General features: G+C 42.6%; 1 protein-coding gene across 5 annotated transcripts in view; it reads left to right on the forward strand.

Moving 5' to 3' along the window:
- Positions 1 to 18642, forward strand: part of ZNF592 (zinc finger protein 592) — a 39242-nt gene that overhangs the window by 11614 nt on the left and 8986 nt on the right. For 3 of the 5 annotated variants that reach the window (XM_023725968.1, XM_023725969.1, XM_023725966.1), the window contains 2 exons: positions 5267 to 7529; positions 12404 to 12582. In XM_023725968.1, the coding sequence (XP_023581736.1) occupies positions 5286 to 7529; positions 12404 to 12582 (2423 nt within the window). In that variant the 5' untranslated portion in view covers positions 5267 to 5285. Of the gene's footprint in view, positions 1 to 826; positions 1184 to 5266; positions 7530 to 12403; positions 12583 to 18642 lie in introns of those variants that run through there. The other 2 variants (XM_023725967.1, XM_004370661.3) reach the window with 2 other exon arrangements.

Genomic DNA, 18642 nt, shown 5'->3' on the forward strand with positions numbered 1-18642 from the left:
ATCTAATTTCTCAGAACTTCTTACTCTGTTATGCCTTCTTTAGGTGTGGGGAACCAGGACTGTGCAGCACTTCTAGCTGTGGTCTCTGAGTGGTTTTGAATAAGGGTAGGATCACACGTTTTATTTTGCTTCCAGTGTCCTTTTCTGATAATGCCCAGCGTTTTCTGGACCTATTGTGATGAAACATGCAATGTGGTGTCTTAAGAGAGAAGAGTCTAAACTGATGTCCAGGCCTCTTTCTTGAACAGTTTAGCTTAGAGCCCCGTTATTCTAAAGTATAATTGGAATTGCTCTTCCCTAAGTGTTCTTTTAGATTTGCATTCACTGATGCTTATTTGCCACAATTTTGCCTATTTACACAGCCTCATGAGAACTTGCTGCCTTTTCATTTTGCATTTTGATTTCTGGAGCAGCTTTAGGTGCCATTGGTAAACTTGAAGGTTCCACTTTATTGCTTTGACAAATATTTATTGAATACCTAATGATGAATGCGATGATGAATGAGACAGATAAGCCTCCTCCCTCACTAGGCGTCCAGCCTAAAGTCCTTCTACTAGATCATTGCTTCCCAAAGCATTTTGAGTAGGAGACCTCCTTTTCTAAATGATTTTTTCATGGACCTCATTCAATAGTGGAATTTTTAATGGCCAATCATTAAGGATACATACGTGCATGTGAAGTTGAGTTCCCTAGTGAATTGGGAACCACCATTCTAGGTAACTTATAAAATCATTAAGTTCCAGTCCAGAACTGGTCGCTGGGTTAAAAACTACTGTTCGCAGTTCCAGTGACAATCACATAAACACACACACCATACATTCACCCAAGTTCTGTGGAATTCAGTGGTTTGTGTGTGTGTAATTTCGGCATTTAAAATCTGAAGAAATTCTGCTACTAGTTCTGCTGTAATCTGAGAACTTGGTTTTACCTCAATGAATTCTAATAGGCTAATTAGACAGTTTTTCCTCCCAAAATGAAGATGCTCCGCCCCTGCCCCCCTCCAATTGATTATGTTTACTTAACTGTTTGGTAAAATTTCCTGGGCAAACTAGTAAAACCTATAATAAACAATGAGAATTTATACTCAACTTTTCTTTTAATTTCTAGATCCTCCCTGGAATAGAAAGTCATCCTGAAAGAGGGTAGTGGCTGCCAGTCCTGGAGTTGTTCTTTACCCCCAAGGGTTTGTATATATTGTTGCATAGTTTCACCGTCTCACCTTTGAGTGAAATTTGCTCTCAGCCTGGGCCACAGAGAACCCGTGACCCTGCCTCGCATGTTGACTAGGCTGCTCTGTGTTACTCAGTGAGCTCACTGTGTCTAGATCTAGCTTGTTCAGACGCTTCAAGGTGAATTTCTGCTGAGTGCTCATGCAGGGTAGGCCATGGTTCCTAGAATGTATTCGTGGACACAGGGCAGGGGCCACCACCCAGCTCTGGGCCCCATGTAGCTGTCCCCTAGGCAAGGTACGCAGCTGCCTGGGGTTTGCTGTTCCTAATTTCAGCATGCTACTTTCAGCAGATTGCAAACAATGATGTATACTGAGGCTTTTTATTTTGACTATACCTACCTGTCTACCTTACGTTTCGCTACTCTGCTGTACATACCTACCTATCTTCTCTCTCTCTCACCTTTTATTTTAATTAAGTTACTCCACTGATTAGCTAGCTAGCATTCTCCTGCTGAGTCATGCTAGTGTGTTTTGAGAATCTTATATGAATGATTTTTAGAGTCCTTTGCAAGGCGGGGTGGCTCAAATTTTTTGGCTTGCTTAGTTTCTTCTTCTTTTGCTATATTAAAGGAAATATAATTTAATAAAATCACACAAGCTATACAACTTTACTATAAATGCTTTGAAAATACAAATAAATAAAACAAGGAAAATTTCATCATCTCTTGAGTCACTTTTAACATTTTGGAGTATTCTAGCCTTTTTCATATATGCTGTATGTGTTTAAAAGTTTTTTGTTTTGAATAGCAATTATGCTATGTATACAATTCGGTTATCTTTTTTCTTTTCTGACAGCATGTCTCACAGCCTTGGATATTGATCTGTAATATAATTTATGATACCTAGTATTTGATTTTATTTAATACACCACGATTTATTGAACCAGTTTCCTATAGTTAAAACTTGAGGTTGTGTCCCATTTTTTATTATCAATAATTCTGTAATGATTATCTTTGCACAGAAATTGCCATGTGCATCTGTTTCGTTAGGGTAAATTTCTGGAAGTGGTGTTATTGACCGTTTTGTTTGCATTGCTAAAGTGCTGTTTAGATAGGTTGTATCAGTTTATACTACCTTCAGAACGCTTACTTTGCCACATCTCTGCCAACACTGGGGATTATCATTTTATGAAAACCTTTGTCAATTTGATAAACGAGAATTAACTTCCAATTATTTTGATTTACATTTCTCTAATTTCTTGTGAGGTTGCAACTTTTTTCATGTATTAATTGTCCACTTGTGTTTCTTCTTTTTTTAATTGTCCCCTTATCATCACCTTTGCTCATTTTCCTAATGGGTTGTTCATCTTTTACTTATTTCATTGTAAGAACTTTTTATATATTAGTAACTACATTAATGATATTAGCTACCATATGTTGCAGTTATTCCTTTTGGTCTGTTTGCCTTTTAACTTTGCTGGCAGGTTTTTGATGAATAAAACTTTTTATTCGTAGTCTTTTTCATTATGGTTTCTTTCTTTGCTTTTATAACAGGGTAGATTTTTGATTAATTTCTATTTGCTACTTATAAGCGATGCGATACTGAATTTAGAGCAAGGTTGAAATAAATACAAACACCTAGGTAGAAGGTGAGTCCCTTGTTTACTGTTATCAATTGCTGCTGCTTCTGGTTTTCCCTACTAGGGCTAACTAGAAAACAGGACTTGATCTTTGGGTTTTATAGCCTTCAGCTTTGGTAAAAAGCTTTTTCCTGTTGCTGATGCTGAGCTGCCACATCATTTACTAGCTCTGATTTTCCTAACCAAAGACACCTTACCTTACTTCTCATCATTCTCAGGGAGTCTCTGAGATTTCTCTGGTGTGGAGAACATTACTTTCTCTCGATGCAGTATCTCTGCTTCAAGCCCCTGTGACTTCATGTTAGACAATAGCAGGCTCTCATCTATTCTTCACATATACCACCAGCCATCCCTACCCCTCCCCACACACGTTTCTCCCATCTCCTTAAAAGGACCAATCTATTCTGCACTTCTCCCTCAATCTCTTTGTTCCTGTACAGTTAAAAAAGAAAAGAAATGGGAATAAGCTTGTAGAACCAATATCATGCACATGTTTCCTTACAGTTATCACCCTGCATAGTAGTTCACTTGGTACTAATGCCTTCAGTACTTTCAGTGACATCCATTCCTTTGTTTACAGGTTCCAAAACTTCCCATTCTAGGAGACTATCATTCATTTTGTCCAAAAACTTTACCTCTCATTCCAATGAGGTATTCTGCTGACCCATGTTTAGATAATTGGTATTTCACTTTATTATTACCTACCATAATTAAGTAACTTTCCAGTGTATGTGTAGGGGTTGTATTTTTAATTTTCTGTGAAGTTGTATTTTGATGGGGTTAGGAGGTGTGTGGAGAAATCAGACTTGCAAACCTGCTGGTCCCATGGGGAGGTAACAGATATACCTTTGCCATGGCACCTGCTCCCCTCATGGTTCTAAGTTTTTTTTCCCTGTTTAAAATTATAAAAGCAATCTATCTGCATACAGTGATTTTTGAAAAAATAACCCACCAGTAATCCCACCACCGTGCATAATTATTTTCATTTTTCTTTTGTTCTTGTCTCAAATGCATATTGAGTTTTATTTTGTTATAACCATAGTCTGTGAACATTTTTGTATTAGTTTTTTTAGAACTTAATGCTGTAAGTAGTTTTCCATGTTGCTACATAGATGTCATAATTAGGATTTTGAATGCATAATAGTCCATCAGTTATTTATCTATTCCCTGTTGTTGGACATTTAGATTCTTTTTGTGTACGTGTGTCTCTTTTGTGCTGTTCTAATAATGCTGCAGCATACAATTTTGCATATGGCTTTTGGAAATTTTTTGTCTTAGGGTAAAGTTCTGGAAGTGGGGTTCCAGGACCCAAGGGTTTGTCATTTGTCTATTCTGTGCAGCTGCCACACTGCTTTCTAAAGGAGTTGTGCAAGTCCACATCCAGAAAACTGTCAGCATAAATATGGTGTGAGAAATATCTAAGCCAGGATGGCCTTGGGATGCTAAAGCAGATGGAGGATTTAGGGCTTAACGAGGGAGGTGGTGGGGTTTTTCCCCTCCCTCAAGCATGTTTGAGCCAGCCAGATTTCATGTTTCCTGGAAGTGTGAGTGTCATAGTAATTTCTTAGTGGAGGGCCTCTTTCCTGAGGTCTTGCATATTCTTTTTGACCATAGTTCTGTAGCTCTGCTTCTTCAGGTCATGAAGGAAACAGGTGCATTTTCTTTTCTTTGTGTCTGAAGTTAAAATAGAATTTAGGGCTTTCTCAAAACTGTCCCCTGGCTAATTTGGTAACCATGTGGTGCTTTGAGAGTCACCCTGTCCCTCAGGTCTAACCACCCATTTACTCATGGACAACAACCTTAGGGTGAAAAGCAAGGAATCAAGGGTGTCTGCTGAATAGAGCAAAAAATACCTAGGGGATGATAGAATATTCTAGAGTTTATTCATGAGACAGTTTAGCACAAATCCTGGCACTAGCAAATCATTTTGGATTTGATTGAATTCAAACAGTAAAAATACAGAGTTATGCAAAGTTGGTGAATAATTACAAAGAGTAAATTAGTAGAGAAAGTTCTTCAAGTCTCATATGAATTAGGAGTTTTCTGAATGAAGGAGATGCTGAGCCATGCATTTCTTCAAAGGGCTGAGTGATTGGCTTTTTGACAGTGCACTTCATCATGGAGCGATGATTTTCCCTGAGAAATCGAGGGAGTGTGGTGTGAGTCTATCTTCTCTTTGGCTATGCAGCCAGCCAGGAATTTCCGGGTATTGGGGTTTAGGACCTGCAAGGCAGGCTTGTCACTGAATATAATCCCTTTTCTACCTACTTCTTCAGCATTTTAGAAACTTGGGGTAAAACTTGTTAGGTGTGTAATTTTTCCATAGTGCAGGGGGTTCTGCATCGGTGTGCTGGCCGCATGTGTGTTAGGGTGATGGGCATGGGATGAAGACGACGCTGGACAGAGTCTACTGGGATCCTAGCGCTCGCTAATTCTGTCGTCCATTTCTTTTATAGCCTTTGCCAGCATCCAGCCATGGGGGACATGAAAACTCCAGATTTTGATGACCTTCTGGCTGCCTTTGACATCCCAGACCCCACCAGCCTTGATGCCAAGGAGGCCATCCAGACACCCAGCGAGGAGAATGAGAGTCCTCTCAAACCTTCAGGCATGTGTATGGATGAGAGTGTGTCCTTGTCTCACTCAGGATCAGCCCCAGATGTTCCGGCCGTGAGTGTCATTGTCAAGAACACCAGCCGCCAGGAGTCGTTTGAAGCGGAGAAAGACCACATCACTCCCAGCCTCCTACACAATGGATTCCGGGGCCCGGACCTGCCTCCAGATCCACACAACCTGGGACACAACTGTGGGAAGTTTGATTCCACTTTCATGAATGGAGACAGTGCTCGGAGTTTCTCTGGCAAACTGGAGCCGCCCAAGTCAGAGCCATTACCAACCTTTAACCAGTTCAGTCCAATCTCCAGCCCCGAACCTGAGGATGCCATCAAAGACAACGGGCTTGGGATGAAGCCCAAGCATTCTGACAGTTACTTCCCACCCCCTCCTGGCTGCGGGCCTGTGAGTGGCCCAGTCTTGGAAGCTCTGGGTAAGTTTCCAGTCCCGGAGCTGCATATGTTTGATCACTTTTGTAAGAAAGAACCGAAGCCAGAACCTCTGCCCTTGGGGGGCCAGCAGGAGCATGAGCGAAGTGGGCAGAAGGCAGTGGAATCTCACAAGGAGCTGGATGCCAGTCGATTCTTTGGGGAAGCTTTGGAATTCAACAGTCACCCCAGCAACAGTATCGGAGAGCCCAAGGGGCTTGCTCCAGAGCTCGGTACCTGCTCGTCAGTCCCCCCTCGGCAGCGTCTTAAGCCAGCTCACTCCAAACTGTCCTCTTGTGTTGCTGCCCTGGTGGCCCTGCAGGCCAAAAGAGTGGCCAGTGTCACCAAGGAGGATCAGTCTGGTCACACAAAGGATCCCTCAGGGCCCACTAAAGAGGGTTCTAAAGGCAGTCCCAAAATGCCCAAGTCACCAAAGAGTCCCCGGAGCCCTCTGGAGGCCACTAGGAAAGGTATCAAGCCATCGGACAGCCCTCGCAGCATTTGCAGTGACAGCAGCAGCAAAGGCTCCCCTTCTGTGGCTGCCAGCTCCCCACCAGCAATTCCCAAAGTCAGAATCAAAACCATTAAGACATCATCAGGGGAAATCAAACGGACTGTCACAAGGATCCTGCCGGATCCTGACGATCCAAGTAAGTCCCCTGTTGGGTCACCTCTAGGGAGTGCCAGTGCCGAGGCCCCAAATGAGGTGCCGGGGGATGAGGACGCTGCCCCGCCTGCAGAGGAGCACTTTTCTGAGCTGGACACAAATTCAGGGAGCCCCCAGGGTGACAGGAAAGGGGATGAAAGCATGAGCAAGGCCAGTGAGTCTTCGTCTCCCTGCTGCAGCTCTGGGCCCCGGGCCTCAAAGGGGGCTGCCCTGGGCCCACAGATTGGCAAGAAGCAGCAGCAGAGCTCAGCACTGCAGACCTCCAGTCTGGCCCCTGCCAACCTCCTGCCCAAAGCCGTCCACCTGGCCAACCTGAACCTGGTCCCACACAGTGTTGCTGCATCAGTGACGGCCAAGTCCTCAGCACAGAGGCGGAGTCAGCCACAACTCACGCAGATGTCAGTGCCCCTTGTCCACCAGGTGAAGAAGGCTGCCCCGCTGATTGTGGAGGTCTTCAACAAGGTCCTCCACAGCGCCAACCCTGTGCCCCTCTATGCACCAAACCTCAGCCCCCCTGCGGACAGCAGGATCCATGTGCCGGCCAGTGGGTACTGCTGCCTGGAGTGTGGAGATGCATTTGCCTTAGAGAAGAGCCTGAGCCAGCACTACGGCCGGCGGAGCGTCCACATTGAGGTGCTGTGCACATTGTGCTCCAAGACGCTGCTCTTCTTCAACAAGTGCAGCCTGCTCCGGCACGCCCGCGACCACAAGAGCAAGGGGCTCGTCATGCAGTGCTCCCAGCTGCTTGTGAAGCCCATCTCTGTGGACCAAATGTTTGTGTCGGCCCCCTTGAACTCCACAGCACCAGCAACCCCGGCCCCCTCGGCCTCCCCCAAGCCTAGCCTCACTTCAGGCAGTGCCAGTCCTCCTCCTCCAGCCTTGCCACTCTACCCAGATCCTGAGAGGCTCATCCGGTACGGACTCAAGTGTTTTGAATGTCACAAGCAGATGCGGGACTACATTGCCCTCGCTGCACATTTCCAGAGGACGACAGAGGAAACCGAGGGGCTGGTAAGCAGACCCTCCCTCCAGTGGGTATCAGGCCCTGGCTTGTGATCAGGCCTGGAGAGAAACGCTCATTGATGTGGGGGCAGTGGTGGGATCTCAGGAGTCCTTGGGGAGGATGTCTGACTTGACGGCTAGCAACTCACCTGAGTATATAGTGCTTGGTGCTTATTGGGAAAGGCATCTTGCCCACAACTGAGGGGAGACCCTGAAGATTGATGGCCATGCCCCATGTTCCATTCAACTCCCACTCCAGTGAGCTGTCGGGAATTGTTGCAGGCCTCGGGTTAGGTCTCTGCTGGATGGTCACCTTCTGGTCCCTGGCAGGGCTCAGCACAGTCCGGCCATGTTCCCAGAGGACACGGGGGCAGAGGTAGGTGAGTCCCTGCTCCACTCCTCAGTTTGTACTTCTGACAACTATGTTTTCAGTGTGCTGCTGTTCTGCCCCACAGTGGACACAGCTATTTTTGCTGGGTCCCTTTGGGTAAACTGCGACAGGGACAGCGGCAAGGCTGGTGTGGAAGGAAGGGAAGTAGCCTGACCTGTGGGCTTGGGACAGAGGCTTTTGGGGCCTCCTTTCATTTGTGCTCTGACCAGTTATGCTTATCTGCTTGTTCCAGATACTTGGCTATACTTGAGGAGATCTGTTTGTTTGTTTTTTAAAGGCATTCTTTGCCCAAAAATCTCTCTGGCATCCTCTGTGTTGGTAGCTGCCTGCATTAGCAAGGTCCTGGGAAGAAGCAGCCTCCAGAAGGCTGCTGGTGGCATATGGAGGCACTCAGCCTTCAATATTCTTTTTTCCTCCTCCAGGTGGTTCTCTTCACGATTTAGCTAAGCCCACCCCCTTAACTGTGCCTCCCTAAGCCAGGGCTACAGAGGCCTGAGAGGAAAGAGAAACACAACTATTTTTGCTTCAGCTCAGCCGGGGGCCTGTGCACCTGTTGGTGACCAGCAGGCTTTGCTCATGCTTTCCCAGTGCCCACAGTGTGCACAGGGACTCTGTGCCAAGTGCGGGGTGGGGTGGGGAGGGGTTTACACTTATCCTCCAGAAGCTCACAATGCCTTAGCAAGGGCAGGGTTCACCACCCAAATAGCTACCATGTAAAATAGACTTTAAGATTGGGACTAAAACCAGTTGCCATGGAGTTGACTCTGACTCATGGTGATCCCGTGTGTGTCAGAGTAGAACTGTGCTCCGTAGGGTTTTCAATGGCTGATTTTTTTTTAGAGTAGAGTGCCAGGGCTTTCTTCTAAGGCACCTCTGGGTAGACTTGAACCTCCAACCTTTCAGTTAGTATCTGAGTGTGTTTACTGTTTATACCACCCACAGACTCCAAGATTGGAACTAAAGCTGGGTTATAAGCATAGGGGCATAGGTGCCTCAGAGAGACAAATTCACAGGGACTCCAGGCCTAGGGAAGGGGCTGTTGGAAGTGATATTGAAGCTGGGCCTGCAAGGATGAGTTTGGAGGAGGGGGAGGGGCAAGGGTGTTCCAGATATAGGGAGCACTACAAAGGTATGTAAATGTGTAAAATGGGTTTGAGGAACGGAGCTGTTGACAGGGTGGCTTTGAGGGTATTGGGTTAGGGACAGGAGGTAGAATTTGACAGGCCTGTGGGACTTCTGCAGAGGACCCCGCCCGCAAAAGGGGATCATCAATGTGCTGGAGGAATACTTTGTTGCTTCTCATCTTTACCCTCTCTGTGCTTCAGTTTGCATTTTCCTTCCTCAGGTGGAGTGTGGCTGCCCCGGGGCCTTTCCCCAGGGCTTCAGTGTTCTTCCTGCCAGCCTGGTTGAGTTGGGCCAGGATTACTTTTTTGAGTCATGTGATTTTGAGTCACATGATTGGGACCCTTGGCAGTGGAGGGCTGATGTCTGGGCCGTTTTTTTTTTTGCCCCCATGCTGCTCCTCACCCATCTTCTCAAATCTGAGTAGGCAGAGCTCTGGCAAGGATCCCGGCTAGCACCCTTCTCATCCTGCGTCTTCTCTGTGTTACTCTCCTCTAATGGGAGCTGGACAAGAGAACCTCCCAGACAGGAAGGGAGGGAGTACCCAGGAAGGCTGTCAGCCTAGCGCGCAGCCCTCACAAAGTGTTCTGTCGATAATTGTGGCCTTCAAGTCTCAAGGAAAGGAGTAAGACTTAAGCTCTGGGATCAGAGACTAGCCTTGATGGTGGTTGGGCCTGGGTGTCCTGAGACAGTGCCTAAGGCAGGGGGTGGACAGATGAGTTGTGGGTTTGGTTCCACCGCAGAGTAGGGACAGTGTGTTTGGGGCCTTCTGTCTCCTCCCTAAGAGTCCACCTGAACTGAATATGCTTCCCTCTGTAGTGGTTAAAGAGGATCTCTTCATCCTTCCTCTTGCATTCCAAGCTTCCTTGCTGGGGCAGGATGTCAGCACAGAGGGATTCTATTTTCTTGTTCTTAAGATTTCCTTTAACTGTAATGTCATTATCACATCTAACAAAATTCATAATAATTTAGTGTTACTTAATATAAGTCCATATTCAGATTTTCCCAATTGTGTCAAAAAATGTCTTTTTACATTTGGGCTTGTTGGAATCAGGATCCAAACATGGAGCACATATTATATTTGTTTATTAAGTCTTTTTAATCTGTATCTTCATCTTGAACAGTACTTCTTTCTACTCTATGTTCTCCCTCCCCCCTTTTTTTTATTCATGCCATTGACTTGTTGAATAAATAGGGTCATGTGTCCTGAGAACTTTCTAGGACAATTCTGGGTTTGACTGGTTGCTTCCTCATGCAACTAATTTGTTCTTCCTTACCCCAGGTTTCTTCTGTAGACTAGAAGTTAGTTCTAAAGACTTGATTAGATTCAGGTTCAGTTTTGAGGGGAGCATGAAGACTGCATAGGTGGTGCTGTATTCTTCACATTTCACGACTTCTCAGGAGGCCAAAGTGCCTGACTGTCTCACTTTCAGTGAAGCTAAACTTGATCAGTGAGTTCAGATTATGATGTTCTGAGCCCTTCATGATAAAGTTCCCCACCTTCTACCTAATGATTTTAGTATCCATTAATAAAACCGTTTGCCGTCAAGTCGATGCTGACTCCCTGTGACCCCATATGTGTCAGAGTGGAACTGTTCTCCATAGGGTTTTCAGTGGCTGATTTTGCAGAAGTAAATTGCCAGGACTTTTGAGGTGCCTGTGGGTGGACTCGAGCCTCTAACCTTTTGATCAGCAGCCAAGCACATTGACCATTTGCATCACCCAGGAATTCCATTCATAAATCATTGCTTGAATCGGTAATTTTATTAGGAGTTGTAAAAGAGTGTTTTTCTAATTTTATCATTTCTTTTTCATTTATTAGCTGAACTTCTGTATAGAATATTTTCCCTTCTTCTGTGAGGGCCATTTGGTTACATTGAAATATAATTTATGTTGGAAAGTGGGATTAAAAGTTACTTTGTTTCCTTTAACAATTTTCAGAGTAGTGAGTTGATGCCCTAACAGTTTCAAATGGTGTTGAAAAAATCCTGTCTCTATTATTTTTAGTTTTAGTGTAATAATGAGCTCACTGATTTTTATATATTCAGTATGTTTATTCATTCATTCTTTTTGATGCCAAGTTACCTCATCTTTGGTTAGTGGGAATCCCTTCAAGCGGTCCTGTGTCTTTTTGGCATGAGCTCATTAATCCTTGAGCTCTTCCTTGCTTCAGCCCCGACAAGATGCCCTGGCACATGTCTTGTGCTAAACCTAAAATCAGCTGTATCTCCAAGGAGCCAGGAGTCTATTTAGAGAACACATTCTAGGCATCAGAGATGCTCAGTACTACTGGGTTTTTAGTACTACTGGGTTTTTGTTGTTTCTAGGACTTTTCAGTGGTCAGAGAGAGTAAATACATATTTTTAAAAAGAGGAAAGAAAAATCATGCATTTATACTGGTATTCTAATTTAAAATTACAGTATTTTTATGTAACTTGATTTTATCCTGAAAATCTTGGTTCCTAAGACTTTCCTACAGTATATTGATTGATCCTATAATATACATGTAAAAATTTCAAAATATCAAAACCAGTATTATTTCTAACATTAAGACAGCTGCATAAGTTTAAAGTATACTTAATTTCTTTTTGCCCTTAGAATACACCACAGTAAGAATGTGTAAGTCAAAATACTGTGTTTTAAGCTTACGGGGATAATTCTTCTCTTTGTACGGTTATATGACCATCTTAATATATAGTTAGGTTATTTGTTTCTGGTTTTCAGTTTTAGAAATGCTTTTATTTAATTTAACCTTAATTTTATTATTTTTTAAATTATCTAAAACGTTTATATGTTTCCAAAGTTAAAATTAAATAACAAGGCACATTCAGAGAAATCTTGCTTCCATCCCTGTCGCTTTTGCCCTGTTCCCTCCTTCCCTATAGGTAAGCATTTTTATTTATTTTTAGTTTATCCCTCTATTCCTACTTTTTTGCACTGTGAGTTGTGGGAGGACAAGCACTGCCTCTGCTGAGCTGAGCTGAGGCCTGTGCGACTAGAAGGGTTCTGGTGGTGGTGCAGTGAGCGCTTGGAATTCAAGAGGTGCCTGAGGGCTCTGGAAAGGAAAAGTCGTCTATGCTAAGCCAGAGTAAAAAGCACTTACAGTCCTAGAGGACAAGACTCCCATTAGGGAAAATAGTCGGGTTCTGACTCTGATTAATAAGGTAGGAGACAAAGTTGGCTTGCGTGTCAGTATCAGACATTCTTAATGAGGCTTGGGCATGTCACAAGTGTCCTAGGGGACTTACAAGAGAGTGGTGGGGGCAGGGGGTTATTCTGCCACATATCCTAGGAAAACCAGACAGCTCTGATGGGAGAGCGCTGGGTCTGCTGCGCCTGTATGATCTGCTTTCTTGATGTTCTTTCCTAGACTTGCCAGGTGTGCCAGATGCTGTTGCCCAACCAGTGCAGTTTCTGTGCCCACCAGCGGATCCATGCACACAAGTCCCCCTACTGCTGCCCGGAGTGCGGGGCCCTTTGTCGCTCCGCCTATTTCCAGACCCACGTAAAGGAGAATTGCCTGCACTATGCCCGCAAGGTGGGCTACAGGTGGGTGCTGCCCGGCTCGCTGTCCCATGACTGCCCAATGGCTGGTCCTCTTCCTGGGCCAGAACGCATTTCAGACTGAGGTTTGGTCTTAGGAGGTCAGGGCTCCAGCCTAATAGGAAAAGGACATTGATTGGTACATAGGCAGACATGTTTACAGAAGGAGGAGAAGGAGATAAAGCATATTAAGTACCAAAAAAATAGTTTTGAAGGGGAAGGTTTTAGGGAGATTGTTGTTGTTGTTGTTAGGTACGATTTTGTTGTTGTTAGGTGCAGTGTTGTTGAGTTGATTTTCAGCTCACAGCAACTCCATGTAACAGAGTAGGACTACTCCACAGGGTTTCCTAGGCTTTAATCGTTATGGGAGCAGATCGCCAGGTCTCTCCTGCAGAACTGCTGGGTGGGTTTGACCTGACAACCTTTTGTTAGCAGCTGAGCACTTAATCAACCATTTGTGCCACCAAGGCTTAGAATGTACATAACATTCACTTTGTCAATTTGGTGAAAACAAGTATATACATTTAATTTGCTCACGAAGTTTATCATGTTTGGCATAATGAATTTAAAGTACTGTTTCATAGTAAAGTAACTAATTGTAGTACTTAAAAATGCTCTCAACTTTTGTTAACAAACAGAGCTGTAAGACACCAAACTCAAAGGACTCTAGTATTTCTGTTTAGGTTAGTTTTTGTCAGTTTGTGAGAAATAGTCAAAAGCTCAGAATGGAGAAAATGATCAGCCTCACAGTAAAACCAAGAGATTTTGCTTATGTTAGATTTAATTGCCTACATTGTATCAAAAGTATATAAGCAAGAAGTCATTTTCAGGAAAATGACTTTGGAGGAGAAACTGTCTTCCAAAGCTTATTGATCTGTAACTTTTACATCAACCCAGCCAGGTCTCCTTGGCTGATTTATTACATTTGGGTGTTTCTATGTTGTCTGATGTTCCACTGTATCACTTTCACTTTTGAGAGTTAATTTTACCTAAATTTGTTAAGGTTTTCTGTCCTTTGGTATTTAAAAAAATACTAGCTGAATTAATTTATTAAACATTTATTAAGTACCTATTATTGTCTTTAGCATTGTTCTACACACTCAGCATACAAAGATGATTAAGACACAGCCCTGCCCTCAAGAGGGCAGCAGTCTGGTAGGTGACGAATGTATGCGCTCAGAGTGGTAAGTCCCATAATAGAGGAGTGGTGAGGAATAGCATAATTCTATTGGAGAGGGCCAGGAAAGCTTCATGAGGGAGCTTTTAGGAGGTTTTCAGGCAGAAGAACTGGGGAGAACATATCTGGCAAGGGTACAGGCAGGGACACAAGCGCTCACAATAGGAGTTATGGGAATGATAAGCAGTTCAATAGAGGCGTATTAGGATAAACTGGGGGGAGTGGTGAGAAAATGAGACAAGGGGCCAGGCCATGCAAGACCTTGTATTCCTTGGCAGACATTTGACTTTTATTGTGTGAACAGTGAGGAGTCACAGAAAGATTTCCAGCAGGGGAGTGAACCAGCTATCTCTCTGTGTTTTAGAAAGATGATTCTGGGAAAGCTGATACATATATTAGAGAGGAGATTGGCTGGAGACTGGTTGAGAGTGTAATAGTCCAGATGAGGCAGTGAGGGCTTCAGCTCAGGCACGGCTGTGGGGATGGAGAGGAGAAGGTAGATTGAGAGACATTTAGGAATTAGAGGCATCAGGACTTGATGATAGTTTGTGTATGGGGATGAAGAACCAGGAGTTGTTGGTGATGACTCCCAGGTTTCTGTCTTGGCGTGAACATTTCCAAATGTAGACTAATTTCTTTCACATGCTATGAAGGATGAGAATCTAAAGTGCATTGAGAAGCAAGATAAACCCGAGACAGGATTACACAAAACCCTTGCTGCCATGTTGCAGAAGGGCACTGCTTGGCACTGTCCCAGGCTACATTTTTAAACCAAACACCTGAACATGTTTTTACAGTATCCTGTAACGTTTGAAAATACCTTTCTAACTTTGACTTAAGTGTATGCTTGCTTGTTCCAAGGTCGAATTCAATCCAATAGCAGGGCAGTCAACACTTAAATTTTTATCTTTGAATCTTGAATCCAAGAACTTTTCAGTAGTGTGGATGGATCGATAGCAAATTTTTGTGTGTGTGTGATTTCTGTTAAATCTTTTATTTTACTTGCTTTGTAAAGAGTAAAAAGAAGCATAGTATCTCAAAAGCGATTCAGTTTGCCAAGCCTTTTTGTAAGGAATGTCAAATAAAAATGCATTGTCATTTAACTAAAGTGATTATTGAAGACATTGACATTGAAACCTTAAATGATCTATGAGTGAACCCAGAAGACATATACACCGATACAGTATTCATTACACTTAAGACATGAACTATTAATTTTTTTTTGGCAACAACTTTATACATAATTCATGTACCATACAACCCAGCCATTTAAAGTGTATGATTCAGTGGTTTTCAGTCTATTCAGAGTTGTTCAACCATCACCACAATTAATTTTAGAACATTTTCATCACCCCAAAAAGAAACCCATCCCCACATTCCTAGGCAATCACTAATTTACTTTCTCACTGTGGATTTGCCTCTTCTGGACATTTCGTATAAATAGGATCACATAATATGTGGTCTTAGCATATGTTTTCAAGTTTATCCATGTTGTAGCATGTATCCGTACTTCATTCTTTTTATGGCTGGATAATATTCCATTGTATGGACATATTATATTTTGTTTATCCATTCATCTGTTAATTGACACTTGGTTTGTTTTTACCTTTTGGCTATCGTGAATAATGCTGCAGTGAACACTGGTGTACAAGTATTTGTTTGAATCCCTGCTTTCAAGTCTTTTGGGTATATACCGAGGAGTGGAGTTGCTGGTCATATAGTAATTCTATGTTTAACTTTTTTAGGAACTACCAGACTGTTTTCCAAAGTGGCTGTACCATTTTTATATTCTTACCAGCATGTATAAGGGTTTCAATTTCTCCACATCCTCACCAACACTTGTCTGACTCTTCGATAATAGCCGTCTAGTGAGTGTGAAGTGGTACCTCATTGTGGTTTAGATTTGCATTTCCCTGATGGCTAATGCTATTGAGAATCTTTTCATGAGCTTATTGTCTATTTGTATATCTTCTTTGGAGAAATGTCTGTTCAGATCCTTTGCCCATTTTTTAATTGAATTGTTTATCGTTTTATTATTCAATTATAAGAGTTCTTTATACACCTTGGATATAAGTCCGTTATCAGATACATGATTTGCAAATATATTCTCCCATTCTTGTGGGTATTAATGTTTTTAGTAAATGCTCAAAAGATAATGTGTGTTCATTTCATTAAACTCTACTACAGAGTTTTACAGTGTTACTTTATCTTGAAGAAAATATAAAAAGCCTATGCATGTTTTATAAATTTTTTTTGCTACTCTTGTTGATAATTTGGAGAGTATACAATGATGCCGTTAAGGAAGCAAGTTTAGTCTGTTGAAAAAATATTTTCTTATTTGTTGTGATTGTTAGCAAATTTAAATATTTTAGTACTCTTTATCTTTTCTAAAACTTCAGTAATTTCACAACATACGATTCTATAATTGTCTGCTTTCTCTTTTTCAGTGTTTCTTAAACATTTTGGTATAGCGTTATATTATGTGGTTGGATTTTTTTTCTGCACACTTTTTCGGTGTAAACCCCACTTGATAATTTGCTGTGGCTGCTTTGCCTGTGTTCTTTTACCCATATATGTTACTTTCAGTGAGGTTTTTTTCAAAGAATGTCTGCTGGGTAAAGAGAATGGATTTTCAGTGGGATCTACAAAGAGAATATTTATATTGCTCCTGCAAGAGTTTGGTCAGTTTGCATACACACACACACACACACAAAGTGCCACTTAAGAGATTCTTTGCACGTATTAGGTGTATTTGGCTGCTTTGGATGAATTTGGAAATATGTAGATTTTTCCCCTTCATAATACTTTGTGGCATGAAAGTACTTCTATGTGCTAGAAGTTGATTTCACGTTTTGTTTAGCAGGAAAGAAAAGAAAATATAACTGAGTAAGTAGCTTGTATATTGTTGGTATTGTTACATGCCGTCGAGTCAGTTCCGACTCATTGCAACCCTGTGTACAACAGAAGGAAACATTGCCCAGGCCTGCACCATCCTCACAGTCATTGCTATGTTTCAGCCCATTGTTGCAGCCACTGTGTCTATCCATCTTGTTTAGGGTCTTCCTCTTTTTCTCTGACCTTCTACTTCACCAAGCATAATGTCTTTTCTCCAGGAACTGGTCCCTTCTGGTAACATGTCCAAAGTACACGAGACGAAGTCATGCCATCCTGGCTTCTGAGGAGCATTCTGGCTGTACTTCTTCCAAGACAGATTTGTTCATTCTTCTGGTAGTCCATCTTGTTGTTGTCAGGTGCCATTGAGTCGGTTCTGACTCACAGTGACCCTATAGGACAGAGTAGAATTGCCCCATAGGGTTTCCAAGGAGCGGCTGGTGTATTTGAACTGCTAGCCTTTTGGTTAGCAGCTGAGCTGTTAACCACTACATCACCAGGGCTCTGGTATATTTAATATTCTTTGCCAACACCATAATTCAAAGGCATCAATTCTTCGGTCTTCCTTATTCATTGTCCAGTTTTCGCATGCATACAAGGTGATTGAAAACCTAGAAACCCTAAGTTAAAGTACACACAAATTTAGTGCTGAATGCTCCTCAGAGCTCATTGCAAACAGCTTTCTGGTTTAGTGAGCTGTACCTCATTGCTCATTAAGTTTGCAAAGGTGATTCTGTTCCCCATTCCCACCCCACCCCACCCCACAAAGAAAGCAAGAAAAGAAAACCAAAAAGTATTGGTCAGTATTTTGTGGTGATTTGTGGTGATGTGGATTGTGAAAATGGGCTAATGTAGTGAAATGAAAGTTAACATTCAGGAGTCAAAGTTTTTTTTTTTTAATTGTTATTGAAAGTATACACAGCACAACGTACACCAATTCAACAATTTTGTGTGTACGATTCAGTGATATTGGTTACATTTTTCAAGTTGTGCAACTATTCTCACTCTCCTTTTCTGAATTGTTCTTCCCGCATTAACATGAACTCTGTGCCCCGTAAGCTTCCTGTCTGATCTTTGGAGTTGCTGTTGTCAGTTTGATCCCATATAGATAGTTCTTCAAAAGAGCACGATGTTCAAGGCAAACACTCTTTACTAAATAACCTAATTTATTGCTTGGTTTAAAGAAGACTTTAGGGAATATTTTTGGTTTAAAGTTTAAAGATTATCTCACAGCAGTAGTTTTGGGGGTTCATCCAGCCTCTATGGCACCAGAAAGTGTGGAGCCCCTGGTGATTTGGAATGCTGTTCTGCATTTTCCCCATTTTGTTCAGGATTCTTTGTAGAATCAGGAGTCAGAGAATTCTTAAGTGAAGTCGTGTTCTTTCTTTAAAACAATAATCTCTTTTCTAGTGCCTATTTGAATGTCAGGGCTACAGGGGCAGGCATTATTGCAAGAGATATTGATAACTTTTTATCTATCTTCTGTTATTTGTTATCTAGAGGGGAATAGCAGAGAGCACTGAAGGTGATTTTTTTTTTTTCCCCATAGAGGGGAGACCTAGGTATGTTTATAAGTGGGAGGAAAAACTAAACAGATGAAAGGGATTAGGAACTTTAGTGGATGCAGGTTTGCATGGAGAAAGGTCACATCTTTCTCTGATAATTGAAGAAAGGAAAGGCAATATTTATAGAGAAATAAATTTTTGGAGTTGAAAGAAGAACCCAAGAGCAGGGTCCAACATGGCCTCAATTTCAGAAAAATGGTTTAAGGCCGTTCTTTGTTTCATTTTTTCATACCTAATAAAAATATCTCTACCAAACAAAACTTAGAAAATACAAATTGGTACAAAACTAAGAAAACCTGTTGCTGTCAAGTCGATTCTGACTCATAGTGACCCTAGAGGACAGAGTAGAGCTGCCCCATAGGATTTCCAAGGAGTGGCTGGTGGATTCGAACTGCCGACCTTTTGGTTAGCAGCCGAGCTCTTGACCACTGT

This window comes from Trichechus manatus, unplaced genomic scaffold (genome assembly GCF_000243295.1).
Source record: "Trichechus manatus latirostris isolate Lorelei unplaced genomic scaffold, TriManLat1.0 scaffold00009, whole genome shotgun sequence".
Taxonomy (NCBI): domain Eukaryota; kingdom Metazoa; phylum Chordata; class Mammalia; order Sirenia; family Trichechidae; genus Trichechus; species Trichechus manatus.